Source organism: Lissotriton helveticus, chromosome 4_1 (assembly GCF_964261635.1).
Source record: "Lissotriton helveticus chromosome 4_1, aLisHel1.1, whole genome shotgun sequence".
Taxonomy (NCBI): Eukaryota; Metazoa; Chordata; class Amphibia; order Caudata; family Salamandridae; genus Lissotriton; species Lissotriton helveticus.
Genome location: NC_136063.1, coordinates 450,036,659 through 450,062,939, shown reverse-complemented (window position 1 = coordinate 450,062,939; position 26,281 = coordinate 450,036,659). Strand labels below are relative to the sequence as shown.

The window sequence follows — 26,281 nt, the reverse complement described above, 5'->3', positions numbered from 1 at the left end:
TGAAAATATTAGAGAGCATCTGGTTGACCTGCCCTGTGATGGGGTCCTTCTGTTTAATACTCATGCGGACTCCGCCATTCAGCGTATTTTTGCGGGACTCTGTCCTCCTCCTCAGTTGGCGGGTTTGTTGATCCTCCGGGACTTGGTGGGAGGTGTTATCCCACTTGCTCCTGGTGTTTGGTGTTCGGAGTGGCTGTTAAACTTTCTGTGTGGGTTGCTGTGCGCTCGGGGTCCTCTGGTTGGCCCCTCTCTTCAGTTGGCTGCTGGTTCAGCCCCCCTTTTTGACAAGGATTACGTTTTGGCTGATTTCTAAGACTTCTGTGGTTTCTGCCGCAGGTTTATAGTTTTGTTCTCTGATGCTGGATTTTTCTTCCCCAAGAGTGGTTCCCATACTTTCTTGGGACGTATCCTACTCTACGTGGGGTACTTGTAGCTATTATACAGCCCTGTCTTAAGCTGGAAAAGTGTGGACTCCTTCTCACGGGTTCCTCGCCCTTCTTGGTGTCGCTGAATGCCGCTGGTGCGGTTTCTTGACCATCTACGGCGTTGTGCTGTGGTGTTTTTGCCCTTTGTCTGCCATTCAGCCTAGTCCTCTGTCTGGTGTTCCAGAGGGGTTATTTTCCTGGGTTGACGGCTTGGTTCGTCCTACTTGTTTCTCCTCCTATCTTCCTGCTAGTCGCTTGTTGGCGCCCATCTGCGCCCGCCTGGATGATGTGGTCTGGATGTTTAGTTTCGTGGCGCTGGTCAGCCTCCAGCTGTGCAAGCCTGCTCTTCTGTTCTAAGGCCAGGGGCCTTGGAGTGGGGCCTGGCGCCCCTGCTTCTTGTTTTGCGGGAGCCATGTTAGACTCTGTTTTTCTTCTCCCACCTGCCTTATTGCTGAGGCGCTGTTCTATCTGGTCTGTTGACTTCCAGCTGTGATGGATTTGGATGTGGTGGAGGGCTCTTGTCTTTGTTTCTACCCCTTCTCCTTGGAGTCTCCGGGTTGCTCTTCCTCCTCGGTACTCCTCTGCGTTGCCTGTACCGCTGGGGCTTCTGGTGGAGGTCCATGATACATTGACTGCTGGCCTCCTTTCGTATTGCCCTTGCTTTCTCCTGCTTGGTGAGGGCTGGGCTGCCTCTTTTGTCGTTATACCACATCCCCTGTGGGGCCGGTGTTCTTCCACAATGCTGAGGTTCTCTTCTGCTTGAGGGGAGACTGGGCTCTTTCCCCTGTCCCTGTGACTCATCCCCTGTTGGGGAGGACTGGGCTATTTTCCATGTCCCTGTGATTTGTCCCCTGTTGGGGTCTTGTGTTCGCCTGAGCTGGAGAGGTCCTCTCGCAGACCCTCATTCCCCTTGGGTATGGCTAGGGTATCTATTCTACGATAAGGAATCTGCGACTAGTAGCCTCGATCAGATGTACGAGTTACTTACCTTCGGTAACGATGTATCTGGTAGAGTCGATTCAAGCCGCAGATTCCTTCACGACCCACCCTTCCTTCCCGTTCTGCGAGGACCCTTCTTTGGTCTTCCGCACTCGCCTGCCTCCGGGTGGTTGTCTTCCGCGAGTGCCTTTTCTTCCTCCCTCCCTAGGGGGATGCTAGTCTTGTTGTTCGCTCCATTTCTTCCCTTCTGGGGATTAGTTGATGATTTCATGGGTGCCTCTGCGCCCCTGTACCCTGGTTTCCAGTTCGGGGTCTGCTCGTGCTCTTCTTCCTTTGATTGCACTTATGACTCCTCTGCAGTCCTTGGGATTGAGGTATTTTGGCTGGATCTCAAGCCTTAGCTCTTTTCAGGAGATGTCTCTCCCTGCTGGTGTTGTCTGGGGGTGAATTGTTGTTCCTCTTCCGTTCTGGCCTTGATGCCCTTCTCTGTTATGGGCTGTGGTTGCTGACTTCTTCTTCTGCTGTGCACTTTTTCACATGCTTTCTGCCCCCAAGGAGGCTGTTGTATTTGTTTGCAGGCTTGCTTGCAGTAGCTGTGTTCTGTTCTTTCCTTCCATGACTTTTGGTGCCATAGGGCCTGCCACTATTCTGGATGGTGCTGTTCCTCACCATTCGTTTCTTCCCTTTCTGTTTAGCGGATTTTTTCGCACACTGTTTCAGTATTCTCACAGTTTTTGTTTGTGATGGCTCCGCGTTGTGGTGTGGAAAAGTTCTTCGTAAAAAACTGCCGTAGGCGCCGGGGTGGGACTTATGTATCCTCGCTGACTTCACGAAAGTGGACGTCAGGGCAGAGAGTCACCTGGTGCCGTCCCCCAGGCGTGCAGGGATGCTGTGGCAACAAATGTTTTCCGGATCCAGGCTCACGCCTGGGAATAATTCTACGTTAAGGAATCTGCGGCTAGAATCGTCTCTACCAGATACATCGTTACCGAAGGTAAGTAACTTTTACTTTGCACCCAGAAACCCTTGACCTCTTCTGTCACTGCCCACGTCTTGTTCTGAAGGAGAGTTCTCTATGTGTTTGACATATTTTTCGAAATTCCTGCAACCTTCTTTTTCTTGAATTGAGGTTTTTGTTGTGGACTTTTCTCTTCCTTTTTATGCTGACGTCAGGCGAGTGTTGTGAGTCGTCATCATCATATTCACATTATTCGCATTTAGTGGATGCATTGTGAGTTCTTTCTCGGTTTTACATTCTCTTCTTGTCTGCGCTTTGATCACCCCCTTCTCTCTGATAGTCTATCCGAGTCCTAAAAGGACAAGAAGGGAGTGTATCAGTATACTGATACCTATCAGGCTGTTTAATGTTATCATGTTTATGTAAATTGTAACATTTTTCAGAAGACTCCGGTTGTGGAGATCCACCCTGTGATTTAGTTTTCTCTTCATTCTTCTGTTTCTTGCAGCATTTTTTAGAATGCTCTGGTGTTTGTTTGGTATTATCTTTCTCAGAAATGCCTTTAAGCTGTTGTTTAATTTATCTGGCTCCCAAATTATCTTGAACTACAGATGTATAGGTGTCCACAATAATTTTTGGTCATTTGCGCTCCTGGTCCACTACTGCAACCTGAGCGAGACGTTGGCATTATAGCCAAGCCTGCTGCTTCCCCTTTAATGTCATTCAATATAATTGAGGATACTGTAGCAAAATTGGCAATTGTATTTATCCACAAATCCTAGGCCGAGGCCCCCCCCTGTATTCATTTTGAATTCTTTTTAGCACTTCCGGTAAAACTTCAAGTGATGGTGTACCATGTGTAATAGTATATATTGCAGAAAAACACTGTACCCAAAGTGGTACAGTTGCCCCTGGTGGGAAGTGCAAGCACATTGTGAGAACTCTGTTTTTTGAGGGTCATGTATGGGTGGGAACCTTTCCCGTTATAGCATTAATAGTTACTGGACTAGTTGCTGGCACAGCTACTGTTGCTGAACAGCTTGTACAGCACTTGCTGGCGCATTTGTTGTGGTACTCATAACAAACTGCGTCAAACGTCTATACAGTCTAACTAGACCAGTATAGAGAGTACGTAGATCTGTGTATGGGGTAAAGCCGGTTAGTGCTGGCCATGGGGAACCAGTCACTGCTGATGGGACCAGTCATATGTTGTTTAATTTTTGTGGTACAGTGCCTTTGATCTAATTTTTAGGTTCCTGAAATGTTAGAGGTATTTCTAAATTGTTATAAAATAAAGAGGCTTCATCACATTAGTGAAATGATTGTATATTAGCATTTATTACTGGAAAAATGACGCAGGAGTAGAATACTATAAACATCATGAGCTTCAACCACAAAGGTAACCTCTCCACTCCCATTTTATAGACCATGTAATGTTAAATGTACTGTAGCAGCAGGCCTGCAATTACCAGGAATTTGGGTCCCATTCTTACGAATGGTATTCAGAGTGAGAACACCTATAGTGGGGTATGCTTTTAAAGGTTTAATCTTGAACAATCTACAGACAAAAATAGGTGCTTCCTATTATGCTAAGGAGGATTTATCCCTAACCACCATGGATGTCTCCGTATAAAAGGTGACATGGGTACCTTGGGCACACACAAGAACTACTCAGGAGACCTATTAAATACTGTACCTGAACTAAGAACGTTGGTGGTGCCATGTTATACAGTATATACTAAAAACCCCTGTGCTAGTGATACATCTCTGATGCAATGATGAGCCTAGATGTTAGAAACTGTCTCCGAGCGGACAACACATCTACAGGTTATCTCGTTCTATGTTCCTAGCCTTGAACGAAGAATACAGATTATGTAGCAGGAAAGGTTTTCTAAAATGGGCAGCATGTACAGCATTACGTAGAATCATATTGTGAAAATGAAACATGTAAAAGATAACAGGGCTAAAACGAAGTCTGCTAAAATGTGTAAAATGTCAAGCAAAAAGAACCAAAATGGGCCGAAGAGGGCTTCACCACACCAGTACACATCCTTGTTTTAGGCCCCAGCTTGTTTGTATTAGTTCTGTTACTTAGTCGCCTTTACCTAGTTTAATGTGTACCCAAGTATCTGAGTAAAGGCCAACTATTATGTGAAGTAAAGATTGTGAGACACTCCATTTTAGTTAGCTTGGTCCATAATAGCTACAATCCACCCCGTCAAAAGCTGCTGAGTAATTGCAAAACAGGCGAACAAAGGTGGTAGAGAAGGCAGGGACTATGTTCACATCTATAGTTTAAACATTGTTGCTGTGTTTGTGGGCAGAGAACACACTGAGGCAGTATTTCCTGAAGGGCCTAATGATTGAGAGCTGAATTGCATTAGAGTGCAATGCAGTGACCTTTTTTTAAGTTAATACATTTCTTTATTGATATTCCTTATACATAGCACACTCAATATGTTACATATAACAAACACGACTGTGTATATGAACCCCACCTGTACTGACAATATGCCTTTACATTTCAGACAGTTCTAGTAGTTGTGTTCCTCCTCCATGTGCTTATATTTAGAGTATGCGTAGTTAATTATATCCTATTCCATACATATTCCTTCCATTAGCCATGGATATCCCATCTAGTAAGCCCCAAATGATTCTCTTACTCGGGTATTGGCACTCCATCCGGGGAGACCTTCTAATCTCTCCCCTCCCTCTGTGGCAGAGACATTGGTGTTCCTACTTCCTCCTCATTCCATTCTCTAACTGCAGTGATTAGTGTATCTCATGTTTCCAGGTCCTCAACAGCCTTGTTGTCCCTACGTGAAGCCCTAAGGTGTACCTTCTCAGCTATCGCCCATTCCAGTGTGTCCCGAACCCAATATGTGACTGCTGGAGGCCGCTTCCCCAGCCTTCCTGTTGCAATTTGATATTTCACCAACAGCATCGCGAAATTGCAAGAATTTAAGGTGCATCTCCCACCCACCTTGGCTTTTTGAGGAATCCTAATCGACAGTGTTGTGGGGTGAGTTCTTCGTGATCTCAGTCACCTCCCTGAGGCGAGGCACAATAGCCCTTCAATATGTCTGTACCGAGGAGCATGCCCAGGTCAAATGGAGGAAGTCCACGCCTTCCTGGCAAGATGCTGTGCGACAGGCATACATTCTGCTCAGTTTGAAGGGGGTGAGGTAGGTGCGATGGTCATATTTGTAGTGTATTAACATAAATCTAACATTGCCAGAAATCCCCTTTACCAGTGCACATGTTGTGCCCCATTCCATGTCAGTAAGCTCTTCCCCAAGCTCAGGGCTCCAGGAGCACAGGCAGCTAGATCTCTTCTAGGTCTATCAGCTTTCAGAGCTGTGTACAGCACGGATATCAGATGTCCGCCTTCTTCTGCATGTAACATCATTTGTAGCGTCTCAGTCAGGGTCGGTGCATTAGGGAACCCTGTCCAGATTTCCCTGGCAGTTCCAGCGAATTCTTTCAAATCGCATGTGCTGTCTCTCGCCCACTGGGAACTCCTCTCCGACCTCCTGAAAGGAGATGAACTGATCCGCATGATATAAGTCACCCAGTTATTTGCAGACCCCTGTCTGCCACTGCAGGACGAACATGCTTTTTTTATATCCCGGCAGGGCTTTAGAACCCACACCTCCAGGTCCCTAGAGAATGACCCATACACCCATACGCAGTAGTTATGTCACACCAGATAGGGGTACTCATCCTCAGCCTTACTGCCCCTCTTTAATCAGGGTTTATCATTACCACATTCCCTTAACTAGTGTCTTCTCCCAGTTGCCTGTCTCGATGGCTAATTTTGACTCATACTGTAGATGTGCTGCATAATAATACAGTTCAACATCTGGAAATCCCAGCCCCCCCCATCGTCCTGATTATGCTTCAGAGTATCGAGGGCAACCCTACTTCTCCTTCCCATCCCCACCTTTGAGATCAGTAGGCTGTTAAATGTCTGGAACGTCTCTGGGGACAGTGGATAAATCGAGTGTTATACTTCATAAAGGCATCTATGGTAAAAAATATTTTTGGCAACAGCCACCTTTTCCATCGTGGACAAAGGCAGGAAGGAAAAAAAACGTATCGAAGCAGGCAGCCCATTGATCGCCATACCTACATTGTACTTATATTGATTCCAGGGGCCCCAGTCACTCTTACACCTAAGTATCGAAAAATGTCCAGTTCCCATCCCGACTCCATGGTCCGGCAGTTGCTCCCTTGTCCTACCTGCACGTCCGCCCAGTGGAAGGAGGAGGGACTTTGACCTATTGATCTTGAGGCCCGCCACCTCCCCATAAACTACCAAGTATCACAACAATTCCTGCGCTGCCTCCCTCGGCTGCTGCAAGTAGAACAATGCATCGTCAACATAGAGGAACACCAAGTGAGTGGAGTCACTGACCGTCACCCCACGTCCTAAAAGGGCTATGCATAGTCATATCAGCAGGGGTTTAATGACCATGGGGAGAGGCGGCTTCCCCGTTTCAGCCCCTCTCCACTCCCCAGTCCTCTGAAAGAATACCCCACTCTGAACCCTGTCACAGGGATCTCTGAATATTAACTGCAACCAGACTGAAAAACAGGTCCAAAGTCCATATGCCCCAGGACTTCCATCAGGTAGGCCAGTCAAGCATGTCGAAATGCCTTAGCAATATCTAGGCCATCAGTGCCATCTCTGTATCACTCTTACTCACCAACTGCAGTATGGGAGTTAAGTGCTGAAGGTTAGTGGCCGTACTACGGCCAGGTATAAAACCACATTGATCCTCATGTATCAGTTGCCCCACTACCGATCTAATGCTCAGAGCTAGGATTCAACAGAGTACCTTGGTGTCTGTGTTTATCATAGTCAGTGGCCTATATGAGTATGGGACCATGGGGTCGCCACCCCGCTTAGGCAGCATGCAAATAATTCCCTTCCACATAGTGGCGTGGGGGGGGGGGTTAAGGGACCACTTGGCCTTGCTTCCTCAAATATTTCTAAATAGTCTCTCAGACAGCAGGGATCAGAAGCAGGAGATGTTAATATGTGTAATTGAAAGGTCTTAATGTCTATCTAGGAAGCTCAGGAAACAGTGAGAGACATTCCATTTGATGGTAAGATGCAATTTAGATCTTTAGTTAAGAACGTTCTTGCACAATATGTGGCGTAAGTAGTGGAACTAAGTCGATCTGCATGATGTCCTTGTTATATAGGGGTTTGCATACCTTAAGTTGAGTGATTTCTTTTATTATTCTTTCATCGATACTTGACAAATGTTCACTCTTATGGTAGGGTATAATGACTACTTAATTATGTGTACTTACCATTTCTTGTTTGTAATCCGACAAGCCCTAACAATATTTGTTGTGTGCATAGTGTCATAATGATATGATACTGCAACAAATACATTTCTTCATATGCATGCAGATGGTATATGGACATTATAATATCTTCTAGTGTGAGATTCAGAATTCACTGACTACTTCTCAGCTGAGTTTCGGCAGGAAGTTTCTGCGATGAATGATTGCATGTCACCTGCTCTGGCAACAGTTTCCAAGTTACTGAGCACAGCTATGGGTTACTATGCACTAACACCCAGCCATGGACTGCCATGCCATCCTAACAAGGAAAGCACTCTGTCCAATCACAGACATATATAAGCCTCTCTTTCTTTTGAGAGAGGAAGAGCATCTACATCTGATCACCCACATCTGGAGCCAGAAAAATTCCTGCTGATAAGCCAAGCAGCCCAATCATGTGGTCTGAACTGAAGTGTGCTGGAAGAGTTTTACAGACTGGCCTATCAGAAAATAAGTGTAGGCTGAAATTATCACTAACAAACAGTAATGTTGGGTAGTTTCATTTTTTTTAACTCTGATCTTGATTGCCTTTGCTAGTATTTGCATTATAAGTATGACATTTTTAATCCATATATGAAACTATTCCACAAGTGAAGGTATAATAAATTCTCACAACTATATTTGCCTACTATGGCTTACCTGGATTGGGGTGGGGGGCAAAATCGGATAAGCATCTCTTATTCCCTGCGAGTCATCTGACAGGCACGTTCTCCATTCAAAATGCCTTTCTTTCAAGTGTGCATAGTTTACAGGGAATGCTGTGAGATACCTATCAATTTGTTCTTTGTCTGCAGATACCTGGCTACACCCTTTACTCTGTTTAGGGCTAGGGAAATGTAACCGAATATGCCCTCAAATGAGGTGGAGGTATGAAAAAAAGTCCTCTGCTCATCTTCATTTCTTTCAGTCAGACATAACCGTATATGCCCAAAGTTATTATCTGTTTATAATTGGTGAACTGCTTTGTTGCACCAGTGTGTAATTCAGAATATCAAAACATTGAAGGGGTAACCCTTGGGTCTGTTGACTGTAATGCCATCTTCTTTTTAGGTCGAAGCCTAGCTTAAGACTGCGCACATGCGCAGTGTTGCTGGCGAGATTTAGTGTTATTGGGGAGATTTCACTAGCGGGCTTTAAGCCCCGCCCCTCTTTCCCATTGGCCGGCGTCACCGTTCATGCTGAACGGTGGTCAGCCATTGGGAAAGAGCATACTCTGACGTACACATTTCTGTTTTTTGTCCATCCCACTTGGACTGGCTGCCCCGACTTACTGCTGGTGTAAAAGGTTTGTTATCTCCTTTATGGGTCCAAACAGATGATCCCATAAAGAAGATAATAAACCTTGTACGCCAGCAGGCCGAGGCCGTCCAAGTGGGACGGCAGAAAAACAAGTAAAGTCTACGTCATGGCGAGCGATGCAGCAATAAAACGGAGGACTGTCTTTCATTCAGCCAGTTTGGAGCACAGATTTAACTATCTGTTACTGGTGAAGGTACGGTTTTAAAAAGAGAAAGTTAGACTTGAGCTCTCGTGTAAACGTGCGGACTGATAAAGGTAAAGAGTGAGATTCCCCGCTGATTGACCCAGAAGCAACCTCCTCGCTGTCCAAATGTTTGCTTAATTGTTCCCTCTTTTGTCGGACGCAATTACTGTAAAAAGAAACCAGCAATCTTTTTAGCTGTGTCCGTTGCCATGGGGAAGGGGCCCGCGGGTTGGGCCTGACCCACCGCGCCCCCTCCCCGTGTGAACGCTCGCACCCTGCCCGGCCCCTCGAAGAGCTGGCCGGGCTGCTGACACACACAAATGCTGAGTGATAACGGCTCTTTCTGAAATGAAATGCCGTTGACTTATGGGGGAACAAAAGTCACCTTGTTCGGTTGGCCGTGGGATCTTTCTGTCCCACAATTCCCCCCCCCGCCCACAAGTCCCCAAACAAATGCGTTAGCACTCATACCCATCTCGCTCGCAATCTACACATACCCCACCCCCAAAAACGTGGGGTCCTCTGCCCCCCCTCCGTCGAGAAATAAGAAGTGTGTCACACAGTTCATACTCTTCTTTCGACACCATAAAAATGTTGTGCGATCTTTCTGCCCCAATACCACCACATTGCACAGAAAATGGAGCAATATCGTCTTTCCCTCATCATTTCCCATCTTGCCCCCCTCTCCCCCAAAACTGGTTTAGGGTCCCCTGACCCAACTCCTCCAATTTCTCTCTTTTACCAAAAGCTGTTGGATTTTCTGCCCATCACTCCTCAGAACAAAACAGGGCGGATCTTACTGTCACATCTCCTCTCCTGCCTGGCGGATTTCACACACGCCAGGCAGCCCAAGATGTTTTCCTTCTCTGCTGCCTCCTCCGCCGCCGCCTCCCTCTCGCCGCCGGGCTGCAGGGAGGGCTGTGCCCCAGACACGGGCGGTCAGGAAAAGGCATGGAAGAAAGCCTTTTATCTGGTGAGGATGAAACCGCTGAAGGAGCCGAGCACCAACAACAACAACGTGACCTTTGTCATTCACTGTTACATCGGCAAGGAGATCAAGCACAACTGCAGCTGCGGAGAGGAGGCCCGGGACGGTGAGCGCTGCGGCTGCGTGTGGATTTATGATGCGCCGTGCGGGGTTGTGTTCATCTGCCTGGCGCGTGTGTGTGTGTGCGTGCCTGTTTTTCTGGGAATCCATACGTATGCGACGTGTCTGTAAATGTTTTTCGGGTCTGTGGGTATGAAACTCAGTGTGTGCCTGTGTGCTTCACAAGTATTTGTACTTTGGGTGTATAGAGTGTATAGATGTGTACATTGAGCGCTCAGGTATGTGTGGTGTGCCCGAGTACATGTTTGGAGTTTGCGGGTATATGTGTGTGCTTGTGAGTCAGTAAGTACTTGTGCAATGTGTGTGCGCTGCTTGTGCATGTGTGTTGTGTGCAGGGGCAGTTATGTCTCGCGTCAGTGGGTTTCTTTATTCCTGTACGTGTGTCTGTATTTTTTACGCCTGTGTGCGTTAATATGTGAAGCCTGCTTGTCAGTGTGTTTTGTGTGGAGGAACATGTCCGAGTGTGTGTGTATATATGGAGCCAGCTAGTCAACGTGTCAAGTGTGGGTGGATAGAATTTGTGCGTGTTTGTGTGTAGAGTTAAAATATTGAGTGGCTGTGTTTTTAGCCTGCGCTTGTCAATCACTTTTTGTGGTGTGGTTGTGGGGCGTTCGTGCTTGTTTCGTATGGAGTGCGTATGCCGAGTGGCTCTGTATGTCTGTATTAAGCTTGTCCGTGTTTTTGTGTAGCGTGTTCTGTTGCGTGGCTGTCTGTGGCTGCATGGAGCCTGTACTTGCTCGAGCTAGTTGTGTGGAGGAGTGCAATCGTGTGTCTGTCCAGGCGGGTCTGTGTGTATCAGTCTCCGACAGAGGGTATACAGATACCCGGGTCCAGTCCAGTTAAGTCAAGGAGCGTAGATGTAATAGTGAAGCAGGTACAGTGTGCACCGGGGCCTGGAGATGCGGGGACCCAATCCACCCCAATCAGTAGCTGTTTTTTTAAACTACCAAACCGGGGAATTAAGGGCTAATTTTCTCGCTTGCATTGGGGCACATTGCGCTTTTGTCACAGCTCAGAGTTAAGTCAAGGGAGCCTCTCTGATGGCTTTTGCGCCGCGCTGTCCTGCTAATGTTGTTTTACTGGAGCCTTGGTTTATTAATCTGTGGAGGAGTTGTTTTAAGATACTTCCAGTAAAAATGGGAGTGCTTAGTTGAAATGCTTGAAATGCATTACAATTAATGGCACTATGTTTTATCGTAATCTCTTGTTAAAATAGTGAGCTAATGATAAGCACAGCTGACCTGCTTAATTCGCTGACACTGACCTTGCTAATATTCATCGCAGACTGCGGTTTTCTGGATCAGGGACACCACGTTAAATGGAGTAAAAGGCTCTACGAAGGATAAACCACGTGATTGTTAATTTTGATCAGGAAACACTGGTTCACCTCAGAATGTCAAGGCATGCACACTGACAAGGCCCAGTCTCCAGCCCCTGACATTTATTTCCTCAGTCCCACTGTGAGTCTCATGTTGCCCGACTGCTTCACTTCCATCATTCTACACATTAGCTGATGTACAAACATGACTAATTGTAGTATGTTGGAATTCAAAGTCAAGGCAGTGTTCCGTTGATGTTAACAAAAAAAAACACAACAGAAAATCAATGTTGAATATTTAACAGTTTTCCAATATGACCTCGTTCAAGATGGTGGACTGACTTACAGTGAGCTGTGGAATACCCGTCCCAGTAGGAGTTACTTTTGAGTACAGGTGGGATAGGCGTACATGATTCCGTCATTCTCTTCCAGAGCCCAGCGGGCCGCCACCCATGTAGTCCTCTACATTGTCACGCACTGTTCAGTGCTGTATGGGACTTTGAATGAAAAAAGGGTTCAGAAAGACTCACACATTGACCATTAGTTGCAGTCTTCGGGCCATGAGAGGAGCGGGGTTCTTCCAGGGGTTAAAAGTACTGGAGTTATTTAGATCTTAGTGAAGGACACTTTGAGGGAGGGGATAGAAAATCAAACTCCTGCACTTATTAGCTCGGCAGACAGTCGGAACACCCTACTTTCAGCCGTCCCACATTTTTCCACTTTTTGTGTTGCACATTGTTGTACATCCTCTTCCAGTATTGACAGCAGGCCTGTGCTCCAGGCAGAAATGTAAACATCAGGTCTCCTTTATTTATTAAGCATATTTTTCAACAGTCCTAGGAGGAGGGCGACTTAGCAGCTCGCAAACTTGTGGATGATTGAGTTTGCCCAAATGAATTCCATAACTTAACAGTGGAATTCCCTTAATATTTTTTCAATTTATGCTTGATGGCAATTGTTTCTCCACATTACTGCTCCACTTATGCTGAATGAGTTGCAGCAAAACCTACTTACTAGCCTAGTTTGTGCTCCATTTTTTCTAACTGAATATCTTGATTTGCTTGTCATTTCTGAAGAAGTTTCCATGGCTGCTCCCCATTTTCCTTCAACCCCAACTCCTTCATTTTAGAAACTTAATTTTCTCATTAACTGAAAGCTTACACTCACCTGGGTACTTCTGTCTCCCTCGGCCTATTCCTGCAACCAAACCACTCCACTCTTCCAGTCTCTTAAGTTCCAATAATCCTTCTGTATTGAAAGTTCTTCCTACATGTTCTCTGATCACTGCCACCACTCACGCAATTTGACCCGAATATACAACTGTTAGCCACAATGGACGTCTCGTCGCTCTATACCCAGATTCCACAGCAGGATGGAGTTGACGTGATTAAATGTATCTGGAATCCAGACCCCGTCCACATAGAGTCCCGACCGAGTTGATTGTGAAGTTGGCAGCTCTGGCCCTAAAAAAGAACTTTTTCGTATTTGAAGATGAGATGTTTCTACAAATCAAGGGATCGGCGATGGGCTGTCCATTTGCACCAGAAATGGCCATACTGTTTATGGCCCAGTACGAGGAAAGGTACGTGTTTAACAACAATCCGTACATAGCCCACATTGGGCAATGGCTGAGGTATATAGATGACGTGTGGTGCATCTGGAATGGTACACCACAATCCCTGGAAGAATTCCATGGCTGGCTAAACGATCGAAGTCCAGATATCAAATTCAGCCTGTCGTATGATCATAAAACCATGCCATTCTTGGATGTTGAGATCAAATCCACGCCCGAAGGCCACAAGTCTACTCTGTACAAGAAAAAAACGGACAAAAACAATTGCCTTCATTACAACAGCTACCATCCAAAAAGTTTGCGAAACAATCTACCCTATGGGCAGTACCTAAGGGTTAGAAGGAACTGTTCGTCCACAGAAGACTTCATGATACATGGGGAGGCCTTGACAACCAAGCTGAAGGAAAGAGGATACCCAGCCAAATTGCTCAAACACTCGATGAAAAGAGCGAGATGGACTCCTCGAGAACAGCTACTACAGAAGAGGGACAAACCAAACCTGGATAGGATGGTCTGCGTCACCACGTTTGGACCACATACCAATCCGGTACAAAAGATCATACGGAGCAATTGGCACCTCGTCGAGGAAATCATCCCTGAGATCGGCAAACCGCTGTTTGCGTTGAAGAAAAACAGGAGTATTGGTCAACAAATTGCCCCTACTCGAAGTATTCCGAAAAAGGAAATACAGAGCACACTCTTCAACATGGGACCCGTGAAAGGTCATCACAAGTGCGGTACATGTTCAGTATGCAGCCTCACGATTGAAGGTAGCCATTTCACGGATGGAAAAAAGCATTGGCGCCATGAAGACTTCACGAATTGCAAGACCAAGTATGCAGTCTACGCCATCACATGCCCCTGCGCCAAGGTCTACATTGGCAAAACCACCCAGGAAGTGCGCCAGCGCATAATTCAACATAGATCATGATTAAATAACAAAGTACTGACAGCCCCACTGGTGTCCCATTTTTTGAAGAAGGCACACTCGGTCAATGACCTGAAATGGACTATCCTTGCAAGTATAAAAAATACCCCAGGAGTGGGTGGCGACCCAGATGCACGGTTGGCACAAAAGGAGGCGTACCTTATCCTGAAGTTTAACACTGCTCTGGATTGATTAAATGACTTAAATGAATTCAGTAACCTATAATGATGCACTTGTTTGCCGCTCGCTTTTGCTGCTACCCGTTACTGATCGTGCGACGATGTAAGACCACATCGTTTTGTGGATCAGAACAAAGAGTCTTTTAGCTGCAGGACTAACGCGCTATTTGATCTATTCATGCCTCCTCTATCTCACGAAATATCCTTGACATCCGATGCAAAGATGCTGTGAGAACTACGTCTCCCACGGTGCACCGCGCTGAGCGCGGGGATAAATATCACTAGACACGCCCCTTCCAGCCACGAACGGTCGGTTAACCCTGAGCTGGGTGCCTAATTTCCACGTTCTTGAACCACGAGAGAAAAGTAAGTCATGTACAATGCCATTTGTATTCCCTCTGTCGTAAAAGAAAGGGAATTGGAACGTTGCACTAAAACGCCCGTTCTCTATCCCAACAGCGCACGACTTCAGGCGGCAGCCGCCGCTTGTTCGAGCGGTTATGGAGGGACTCATCCCCGTTAACTGAAGGTATGACTTGATTCAGCATGAACTTTTTTCACCACATCTATGTAACTGATGCGGTTCACTGACAGGAGTTCCCCGTTTTTTCAGCTCTTTCTGATCGGAAATTCGTACAATTCACGTGTGCCGGCACCCCTCCCAGCGATCGCTTTGGGCGCATTACTAAGGTATGTTTGTGATGCGGCTGTCCACCCGCTTAATATAGAGGAAATGTCGAGGCCTGATTCTAATGTAGATCTATACCTTACTTTGATTGCAGGGAATCGATCCAACATCCCAGCCACTAAGGTACCCCGAATTTTTATTTAAGTGTGAGTCTCTGCGAGAAGTTCTTTTAGATTAGCCTCTCTCTGACACAATGTTTGTAATTACTTTGTAGTGACAACGACCCCCCAATCCATGTCCTGATGAGAACCCTTTAACATACCTGGGTTCGAAACGCGTCGACGTTCTTTCCTGCAAGATACCAATGTTGGAAGGCGCAATAGGAATGAATTCATGCATGTTAAATTGTGAATTGACTTCCATGTAATTCCTATTGTTCTAGCACTTGATGTAGAAATGCATTTGGTTTGTTCTTGCAGACGCTAAACAAGTAGGCCAGTGTTTCATACTGCTCGACCACTTGTTTGTTTTATACCTAGGATTGGTGCCTCACAGACTACTCAGTTGTAGGCATATCACAGTTGTCCGTCCAAGGAATGTTTTTGTTTATTTGGATCTCATTGATTGAAAATTCCATTTATTTGTATTACGGTGTTTATTTATGTAATGTATTGTTGATATAATTTGTTGAATGTCTTGGTGTGTCTTTTTGACGCTTTAAAAACTTTTTTCTAAAAACTTTGTATAAAATAAAAAATAATTTCAGACACACGTCTGTTCACCTTGGTAATTTACGGTACCAGGTCGTGTATCGATACCTCAACATAAGCTGTCCGGCCATTTTGTGTGTTTACTTAATTAAGTGCGGTCCAGGCCGGATGGTGACAGGACCCAAGCCTTCCCAGTCCCTTTTACCACTCTAACTTGATCATCATCTTCCAGCCTCGTTCAGTTGTATTTTCACACACCTTTCCTTACTTTCCTTTTGTTTATCACTCACTTTACCAACTATTTGCAATCCCTGTTGACCACTCAATTACTAGCTATAATTGGACTGTGTCATGTAGGCTCTTACCTGAGGAAGGCTACCTTCAGACCATACAAGCTCTCGCAAAACAACACCCTCCAATCCACATACATTAGCACCTGACTCTCATCCAAAGGCCTCAAATGTGCTACATTTTCCCCTCCTCTACTGCCACATCATACCTCAACCACTTCATTAGCTTCCTTAGACTCTCACCATAAATCCCCTTTGTCCTCCACCCAGGTCCAATTCTTTTACATCAAGTAAGAAAAGGGTATCTACAGCTTCAACACTAATAGCTTTGGATGATATTCGACCTTCGGTCTCTCCATTGCTAGAGGTCATCTAGCAATGACATAGGGTTCCCAAATGTTGGTCACATGTTTCTTCTCTCAATACCTGTCACAGCGATTTGCCTTCTCCACAACACACTTTGCACTTTATTATATTATGGATTCATTCTTAATTAATTCTAACATGCTTCCTCCATCCTTCCTTTCTTTCTTCTGGTAATCCATCCATCCATTCCTACAGCTCTCATCTGTCTTTCTCTGACCATCCTTTTGTCCGTCTGACCTCTTATTCCATCTAGCTTTATTTATCTCCATTATTACATCCATGCTTCGCTCCTTCAATTGATCCACCCTTCTCTTTGCTCTTCCTTCCTTCCATCGCTATTCATTCTTCTATTTTGCTTTCTAACAAATCATCTTTGTCTCCACCCATCATGCTTTGCATCCATTTCCACATTCTTCCTTCCATATCTTCCACCCATCTCCTTCTTGCTCTCCACTCGCCCTTCCATCCTTCTTCCGGTCCACCCACCCTTCCCTCCAACCTGTCTCCCTAGTCTTTCCTTTCATGCGCTCGTGCCCCATGTCTCGCCCACTTCAGAGCTCCATTATGCCATTATCTCACAGTGGTTCCAAACAGCTTTTGTTCGGATGCCCTTGGTTGTTGCATATTTTGCAGTTGGGGCTAAATAGGGTTTATTATTTATCTAGGCAAGAGTTTCATGTTTGTGCTTAATTTCTCTACACGTGGGTGCTTAATTTGAGCTGGTGGTTGCCGGCGGGATCCACCAGCACTCAAACTTATTTTCTTTCACAAAGTTTGATCGAGAGCATAAGAGAGAAACACAGAAAAGGAGGATGGAAAGGGCAGAAAAACAGTGACAATGAGGAAGCAGAGACAAAAAAGCGTTGAAAATGCAATAGGTCTCGCCTTTGATTAAGTTAAAGTTATTTGCTTTGCTAATGGTATTCTATAGCAAAGCAAATAGCTTTAACTTAATCAAAGGCGAAATCTATTGAATTTTTAATGCTTGTTTATAACTTGTTCCTTTACCCAAATTGCATATTTTGTGTCCCAGTGAGTGGACTCTCCAATTCTCATAATGTGTGTAAACATTTACACATGGAAAGAACTGAACAGGTTCTTACCCACCAAGATTTATTTAGCCTGGCATTCTACTGCCAGTTTTTGTAATGGACAGGAGAATGCGAAGTCTTCTGTACATTTCATGCTGTACTTGCATTTCGTTCTATATTTGTTTAAGATTGTCATCATGGTACTATATCTGAAATACATCAAGGGATTTTGCTGTTTTCCATAAATCTGCCGAATGATTATTTGGCTGCCTCTGTAATGGTTTGTACTGTTTGTAGTAGGGGCACACATTATCCATACATGGTGCTATTTATCAGAGTGTGCTTGCCTCCTTGCAAAGTTTTCCTGGAGTAAACGACTGAGTAATCACATGGTTTGTACTGTTTGTAGTAGGGGCACACATTATCCATACATGGTGCTATTTATTAGAATGGGCTTGCCTCCTTGCAAAGTTTTCCTGGAGTAAACGACTGAGTAATCACATCTGTTTTACTTTGATTAGCCTATTCAAGCTATCTCACTTGGAGAATCTTGGATACATCTGTCCCTGCTCATTGCAGCCCTATTCAGAGTGGATCGCTCACTAGACACGAAAAAGCAATCCATGGCAGTTTCACACCAACTAGTTCATTTGAGAAGAAATGGTCCATCAACAAATGATGAGCCTTTCCACTTTCAGAGTCAACTTGTTCTTTCAATGGCACAATCTGATTTTGCCAGTCTGTTGTACTCTTGCAATTTCTTTGACTAGTTTGTGCATCAGCTTCAGGCTACCTCATATAGTGAGTCTTCAAAGGCTATTTTGCTCTGACTGCACACTTTTGTGAAAACTGCATTGGCTACAAGACCATGTCAGGCTGCTATTCTTGACTTTATGGAGGTTTCTGACCAATGTTCTCTGGCATATGCACAGTCACATCGTTGTAATGGGCAGTAATCATATGAAATATCTTGCTGAATTTAGTCTAGAACCCTCAACGTTTAATGGCTTATAAGTTTTAGGACAGGCAGAATTATTTGGATTCATGTGGTAAAAAAAGCACACACAACAGTAGGCTCCAGTAGATGCAATTCAACCAGGAAATTTAACTCAGGGTAATCTGTTTGATTCTCTTGTGTGAAAATGAAAGAGCCCTCCACTGTCTGTAGATTTCTCAGATTTGAATTTCCGTTCATCCAAGAGATTATTTGTCATGAATGTGATTTACAGTTGATAAGGGGAAAGCAACAACCCCATAAGTATTATTGACTGTATTCGAGATACTCAAAAACTATTTCTTTATGGGTCTTCCTCAACTTTTAAAAATCCATACTCACTCTTTTAAGATGTGGGAATCATCTGTAGCCCTCATTAAGCCATGTGGAAAGCGGAAACCTTGGCTTCTCTCCTCTTTCTTTTTTTTTGCAGACGTTGCTCATTGGAAGTTAGTGCCCTATGTGTATCAGCATGACAAAAGCAGACATCTTTGACTAGAAAATAAATGTGAATTATCGCTGGTTTCCTCATCACATGTTATTTTTGAAAAGATCCTTTGTATGGGTCTAAGGAAGCAGAGATTAAGAAGTATACTTTTTGCCATTGTGGTGTCTATGATAAACTAAATGTATGAGTGCCTTAATTTATACGGCCTATCTAACCTCTTGTTTAGCCTTGTCACTTGTGTGGTTAAAAGTAACTGAGGCAAAGTAAATGTTGGGGAGTGGAGGCCTCTGATTTTTAAGTCCTGCTGTGCAAGAATGTGTTTCTGTTTCTCCTAACTGTGATGTAAGCAAAACATGAGTCTTGAAGAAAGGAAACTAAAGCCTAGGAGTACTTAAGTCACTGCAGTGAGTAATGTGACTATAATTCTAGGATTAACACCATTAGCCTATGGCAGAGCTTAATTTGCCTTTTCTAGGGATCTTCATACTTCAGAAAATGCAAATCCGATTGAGGGGATTTTCAAATTCATCGTGAATGTGGGGGATATTTCAATAAGTAGGGAAAGGCGAATTTAAAAAACAAATTATATATACTACTAGACATTGTAGATAATGTGCTCTGCTGGTACTGTGCACAGACACTGAAACAATACTGACATTATGAAAGAGGAATGTTTGACTGTTAATTTCCAGACAACAAGAAGAAAAAAGGAGAAGGTCACTGCAAAGAAAGAGGTAATGATGGTGTCAATAAACCACTCCTCTAAAAGAAAAGACATCGAAAACCTATGAGCGGGGAAGATTAGCATGTTAAAGATTTTGTGTGAAAGAGAAATTAATTCACTTACTACACACTTTATAATGGAGTCGAAAGGCAGGTATCTCAATGAAACACTGGTTCGTGTTCAGGCCAGTGAAACAAAATCCAAGCTTCGAGACACCAAACGCAAGGCCTGTTAAAGGAAAAAAGTGACAAAAAATAATATGTGACAGTAACTGAAAGTCAGCAAGTATGATTCAAAACATTTTGAACAATCCTCCATCATGAAATCTTCTCTGAACACATTAATATTTGAATATAGGCTGCATCCCAGAGCACATTTTAATAAGTAATATCTAATGTATGAAAATGATCTTAAGAAGAAAACAAAACTTGCATTAAGTAAACACACATTTTTCTGTCTTTTTTGTAAATGGTGATTCACAGTTACATTTTGACACTGGAAACAATAATTAGCTGAAAACCCATTTACACCCCACCACCCCCCACCCCACCCCGTCTCACTCGGCCCTATGAAGAAAAGAAAAGTAGAAAATGGTGCACATAGCCATCAACCCAGACATGGGAACCACTTTTGGGATCTCATTGTGCCCCAAAGATGGATGGGGACACCATCATTTGATTTCTCATTGCTCCCCCCCTTGTCTTTGTACCAAATGTCAAGGTTCAACAGGAGTTAACTGACGGATCAATGTCAGTGTATGAAATGATCATTGATTTCCAGCCTTAGATGGAAAAGTGTGAGTCAAAAATAAAAACAAGTGTTTGAAAGCAGTGGAGAAAGGTTGGCTCGCTGTCAAACAGGCCAATAGTGAGCCTCTAAACCTTAAATGTCTCAAGTTTGATTTTGTCAGTTCTCAGAGAGAAACCCTTCAGTGCATCAGAGTGGTTCTAAGGTGTAGGAATGGCCTTCACTGGCACTATTGCCGAGATGGAATCGAAGGAAGATGCATCATTTCTTCCCAGCCTATCCCTCCGGCAAGCTCCTTCTCTCACTTATTCTATGTGTGGAGCATCACTTGTCATTTAGAAGACACGCCACACTTTTCAAAATCTGTGTTCCACTTGATTGTTATAGAAATCTTGTCTTGCATGGGTTAAATAGTACTGATTAAAAAACAATCACTTACTTTTTTTTCAATCCGCAAGGAAACATGGTAGAATGCCTTGCGCCTCATTATAAAGTCTCTTCGTTTGGGCCCCTCAAGCCCATTTCCTTTTCACCATCCTCTCAATTTCATATTAACAGTAATTCCAAAATGGGCAGATTTCATGGGAATAATGAGGTGTCCCAGAGAAAAGATGAATTCATTTGGAAATCAGTAATTACTGGTTTCAGACTTATCAATATTTTCCAGGTTCATTGTCTTTTCCGAATCAGCCATAATCTCCAGGGGAAATTTTACTGGGCCTCATTAACAGAAGTTACTGACCTCTTCACAGTTAACACTTGTAATAAGGCCCTCAATGTTACTTTGTAAGACCTATCTTTAGCAGCACAAACTAGACAACAAACAATATAGACAGTAGAAAAAAATCAACACTCCTGCTCTCCGACCAACTACAAGCCCTTTGGTTATGGGGTTTCAAGTATAATTTTATTCTACAGATGATGTTACTTCCTTAAAATAAATAGTCATCACAGTTACCCATGATATTTTATGTTTTTTTCGCTGAATATCTACCATCAGTACTGTCTCGATCACATAACATAAAGTTAAGCCAGTATTGTGTGTATTTGTGGACATGAAATGTATTTTATCATTATCTTTCCAATTTGTGTTTGGCACAAGATATAAGCTGCTGAGAAGTGTACTCATTTGTTTAACTGTTCTTCTATTATGTCTTACAGTTTTATGTAATCTGACTCTATTGACTCACTGACCGTATTGTTGTTTTTTTTTCTCATAGTATCAAACTCATACCAAACACTCAAAAAGGATCTATATATACTCCCCTTATTATTGTTTCCTACTCGGATGTTCAAGTGCAGAAGCAAAAAATGCAGACCGTTGAGGTATGTTCTTATTATGTCACTTTTTTTTGTTTGTTTGTTTCGTAACTGGTATTTTCAGAAGTTCCGTTTTCTAGATAAAGACAATAATAAAATAAAATAAAAATATTGGGGTTAGTGACTGAATATAACCTTTCTTGATTTATGCAGTATACCTATGGTACATGTTGTGCACCTCTGGTTCATTAATGTTTTATGATCACTCAGTATTTGTTTTATAATCTGTTTTGCTTTTCAAGCACTCAGCACTAGCTGGTTGCATGGTGTTGTGTGTATGCATTTATAATCATGAAAAACAATGCAGTCTAAAAGTGTTGAACATCTTTATAGTGATTTGCTATAAGTTGCACATGTGCAAACAGAAAAAGTGTAGAGATTGTCAACATTGTCAGTTTATCAGAAATGCTTAAGAATAAAAAATAAAAGTAATGTGATGGCACGGGGGAAGTGCCCTTGCCTATTAAATACAGTACAGCATGGTGCCCCATTATGTAAGCAGTGGCCTGATCAGCAGAACTTTGCTGTGTGACCGTGTTAAGCTGCACAGTAGAACACTTGTTGCACCCTTGGGCCTTGGCAGTTAGACCAGTTACTCCCTGCGTGTCTTAAAGAATATCCTCAAGAGAGCTGATCAAGGTATGAGGTGGATTGATATGGTGCAGAGACTACTGCATGCCTTTTCCCAAGCCTGCCTTAGGATGATGGCAGATTACTGAAGGTTTAGTCAAGGGTGTCCCTTTTGTATGAGACTCCTTAAATTTGTTATTTGTTGGTAATATGTTGCTGACTTTCAAGGGCATCACAAATGCACACTTGTACGCAAAATGTGGCGAAACCCTCAGATAAATATTTAAGGGGCATGGGCTTCACAGATGTTCTCAACAATTCCTCATCAAATCATTCTTTGTTGACTACCAAAACCACCCAAGAGTTAATAAAGTCAAGCATACAACAGGGGCAGTGGCAGGATTTGTAAGTAAGTAACCTTAATAAATATGGCCACACAATTAGTAATCAAATTTATTTGATACATTTTGGATATACATTGGTGACAGCATCAAGTATTGATCACAAGTGTGTTCAAGGTGAACAGATAGTTCTTGTGAAGAACAAGTAAACGGTGCAGAGTGGAAGACATAACAGAACAATAAACAATGAAAAGGACAAATGAAAACATATTGTGCATGAATAGAGCATGTCCAATGTTTCAATAAAGTACCACGACACAATAAACATCCATTTATCGGCCTGTGTGTGTTGACGGCGTTTTGACCTTCCTTGGTTTGAGGTCATCATCAGGACAAAGGAAGCACAAAAAATATGATTGCTGCCTGGGGAACAAATGAACAATGATTCAACTAGGAATTTGGCTGTAAGTAAAGGAAAAACAGATTTGTTTAGCCATATCTGAGGTACCTTTAATACATTCAGCAAAAGGAGAAGAAAGGAATTAATCTGATCAAAAGAAGACAATATAGGTATTTATCTGAAAGGAAAATGCTGTATGTAGACGACGTGCCACCATTAAAACAGCCAGTGCGAGAAACCCAAACCCATCAGTGATTTTAAATTAACGGTCATGTGCGTGAAGTGAAATGAAAATGGTCAAAAGACTCATTTGGGCTACTGTGAAGCCCCTAATAACTAACTCCAGCTCTGACAATATTCAAAGAAAGCACGTTCTCAGCTATACCATTAAAATAAAATGCCGTGCCTGTATTAAGTATTGATGAGATATCACAATATCACACTGAAAGTGTAATGACTGCAAACTTTTCAGTTTTAAAAAAATAGTCCCTCATGAATTCGAAAGGAGGGGGAGGGGGGCAATTTTATGATATTTATGTTTCCCTTGTCTTCATTGTTTTATTTTGCTGGCAGTTTCACTCATAGTCGTTAAAATGTCACTCATAATTACACTGAAATTACTATGTGTTCACCCTGCACATTTAGCACACCTATGATCAGTATTTGATGCTGTCAAGAATTGGATATCCAAAATGTATCAAATACATTTGATTACTATTTTTTTGTTCTTGGCGTTTTCAGAACCACGTGAATTATGCAACGCGGGTTTCCTACTTGTTGCTTGATACACAAGCAGAAGCCAGGTACCAAAGCTTAGCCAGAGGCAAAGGGAAAAAACTGAATTCGGGGGCAATAGCTATCTGCAAGCCAGAAAACAACATTCAGTCACCACAACAATGGCACCCTTAGCCCTATGGGGAGGTTCATCGGTAAATCTTACAGAAGGCCCCAGGGGAATAGGATGCAGCAGCCAACCCCACACAAATGCCAGGACCAGGAAAGTCATGGAAGGAAACAAGCCCAAATCATGGCAATCATGCATGCCACCCATCAAGGCATGCACACCAAAACAGGAGTAGAAACAAAGCCACTCAAGAACCGACCAGAAAACCAGCCCAGTGCTGTTAAAACCTCATCAATAAACAGTCCGAGTGTGTTGCGTGATAAACTAGATCACCATACCCAAAAAGCAGCATGCTGGAGTTCTGCACAGAAGCAAAAAAGGATGGGGTGAGTGAGCAGCAAGCCCCAACTTCAAGACTGGTACCAGGAGAAGAAACACTCCCAGGGCATGCCTAATACAGGGCAGGGACCACAACCAGACCACACACAAAAATGCTAGGCAAATATATCACACAAGTGGTGCACCAATGAAAGGAAGGATCCAGAGGGTGCGCTAACTCCCAAGCTAAAGTCCCAACAGCTTCACCCCAAATACAAAATTAAGGACCACATACTGGCAAGGCATTAACACCTCTGCTCATATTATGCAGTCAACACTGGCGGCAAGGGCACCATACTGGGTATAATGCACTAGAATCAATGTGTCCCCTGCAGCTTAATATGCATTGTCCTGCAGAAAGACCTCCTACAAAACAAAAGGGGGCTGAGTGCAGGTGACCACTCGGGCAAACGCATGTACCAGCAAAAAGGTCTGCCCAAGTCATCCCAGTACACCCTCAAACAGCCACAGACAAACTGGGGAGTGGAGGTAAGTAAATACCAACCAAGGAGGTGGGGAAAAAAAGAATAAACCTCAAATCCAGCAAAGCAAAAAAGGCAAACATACAGTGGAAACAATTGCAGGGCCTCCCAGCCTCAACCTCTAAGAAATTAGGCTACTTATGCCCCTACCAATGCCATTCGATGTTATTGCTAATCTACAATATCTGAAAGAAACAGGTTAGTGTTAGATTCCTTACCTTAGAATATCCCCAGGCGTCAGACTGGATCCGGAAAGTTTTGCGTAGCAGTTCCCCTGCGTGTCGGTAGGCGTCGTCTGCGGCTCTGCGTCCGTCGTCTGCGGGATGACGTCGTCGGAGTACTTAGACGCCGCCCGCACGTGCTGACGTCAGTTTTTCTTTTTTCCGTGCCAGCAAGCGCAGATCCGGGAAGAGCAGTACTCCTTAGTCACTTTTTGAATGAACTTTTTTTGATCTGTTTTGGATCTTCTCGGGTCTTTTATCGACTCCGGTGCCGGTAGGGAAGCCCGGGTTCAAGCCCTGTGACGACTGTAACCGACTGATGTCGGTTACCGACCCCCACGGTCAGTGCCTTTATTGCCTCAGGGCCGACCATGATGACAAGTCGTGCCCGACTGCCGGGCCCTGACGTCGAAAGCTAGGCGGGAGCGGTCCCATAAGCGACTCGAGATCCGGCAGTCGGCCCCGCGCCGCTCGAGGTCCCGGTCCAGGAGGAGGTCGAAGGACCGGTCGCGGGGCCACAGTCATCACAGCTCGGTGAGTCGACACCAGTCGTCGGGTTCAAAGTCCTCAGGTAAGTCAAGGCACAAGAAGTCGAAGAAGCGACATCGCTCTTCTGACTCCCCCCCGGCGCTCGCGCGACGCGGCCGGGGATTCGGGCGACACCGCCCACGCGGCTCCGCCAGGGCTGAACGCGACCCCAAGGAGATCAGCGCCTTCCTCACGGCCATGAGGTCGCGCTTTACTCCGTCGGGCCCCGTTGAGGTGCCTTTGGGCCCTGCGGACCCGTCTGGGAGCCCAAGCGGGCCGGTGGCTCCGGCCCCGGCCCCTGCGCCGTCGGGTGCTTCGGCCCCTGCGCCGACTTCGGTCCCAACGCCGCAGGATTCCTCAGGATCCAGGCCTGGATCAATGTCTACGCCGGTCGACCTTGTGACCCCTCCGCTGGGGTCATCACCAAGGGTGTCGCCCCTGGCGCCGTTCTTGGGCGGCGTTGTCCCCGATCCCCATCCCGGTCCGGATCCGGTGTCGGACCGGCGCCGTCTTCGACACCGATAGGTGAGCCTTTCACCGACGATCCGCCTCCATCCTTTCTTCCTGACTTTCAGGATATGGAGGATGAGGGAGATTGGGAGGGGTCTGAGGACCCTCTGGCACTGCAGTGCCAGTTGAGTCAGGACTGGACGGACGAACTTGGGGAAGCCAGTGGTCTGGACACTGCGCCCAACACTGGTTTTGTCTCCCCTCCTACCGCGGCTACGGAGGAGGGGGCTGTGTACAGCGTGGTGTTGACTCGGGCAGCCAAGGCCTTGGCTCTTGAGCTCCCAGTCGCGCCCGTGAGGACTAACCTCCTCACTGAGGAACTCAAACCGCAGGAAAGCTCCCCGGAGCATCTCCTGCCGTTCAACGAGGCCCTCACGGACGTTCTGTTGGGCACCTGGTCCAAGCCCTCCACAGGTCTCCCTGTGGATCGGAACGTGGCCCGACGCCACCGCCTGGCTCCGGGTGACCCCAGTTTCCTGT

At 44.8% G+C, this 26,281-nt stretch overlaps 1 protein-coding gene across 1 annotated transcript in view; it reads left to right on the top strand.

Moving 5' to 3' along the window:
- The window catches only part of TMEM67 (transmembrane protein 67), a 989,409-nt gene that overhangs the window by 426,332 nt on the left and 536,796 nt on the right, over positions 1-26,281 (top strand). Inside the window, exon 14 of the mRNA XM_078687042.1 lies at positions 21,428-21,533. Coding sequence (XP_078543168.1) covers positions 21,428-21,533 — 106 coding nt within the window. The remainder of the gene's footprint in view (positions 1-21,427; positions 21,534-26,281) is intronic.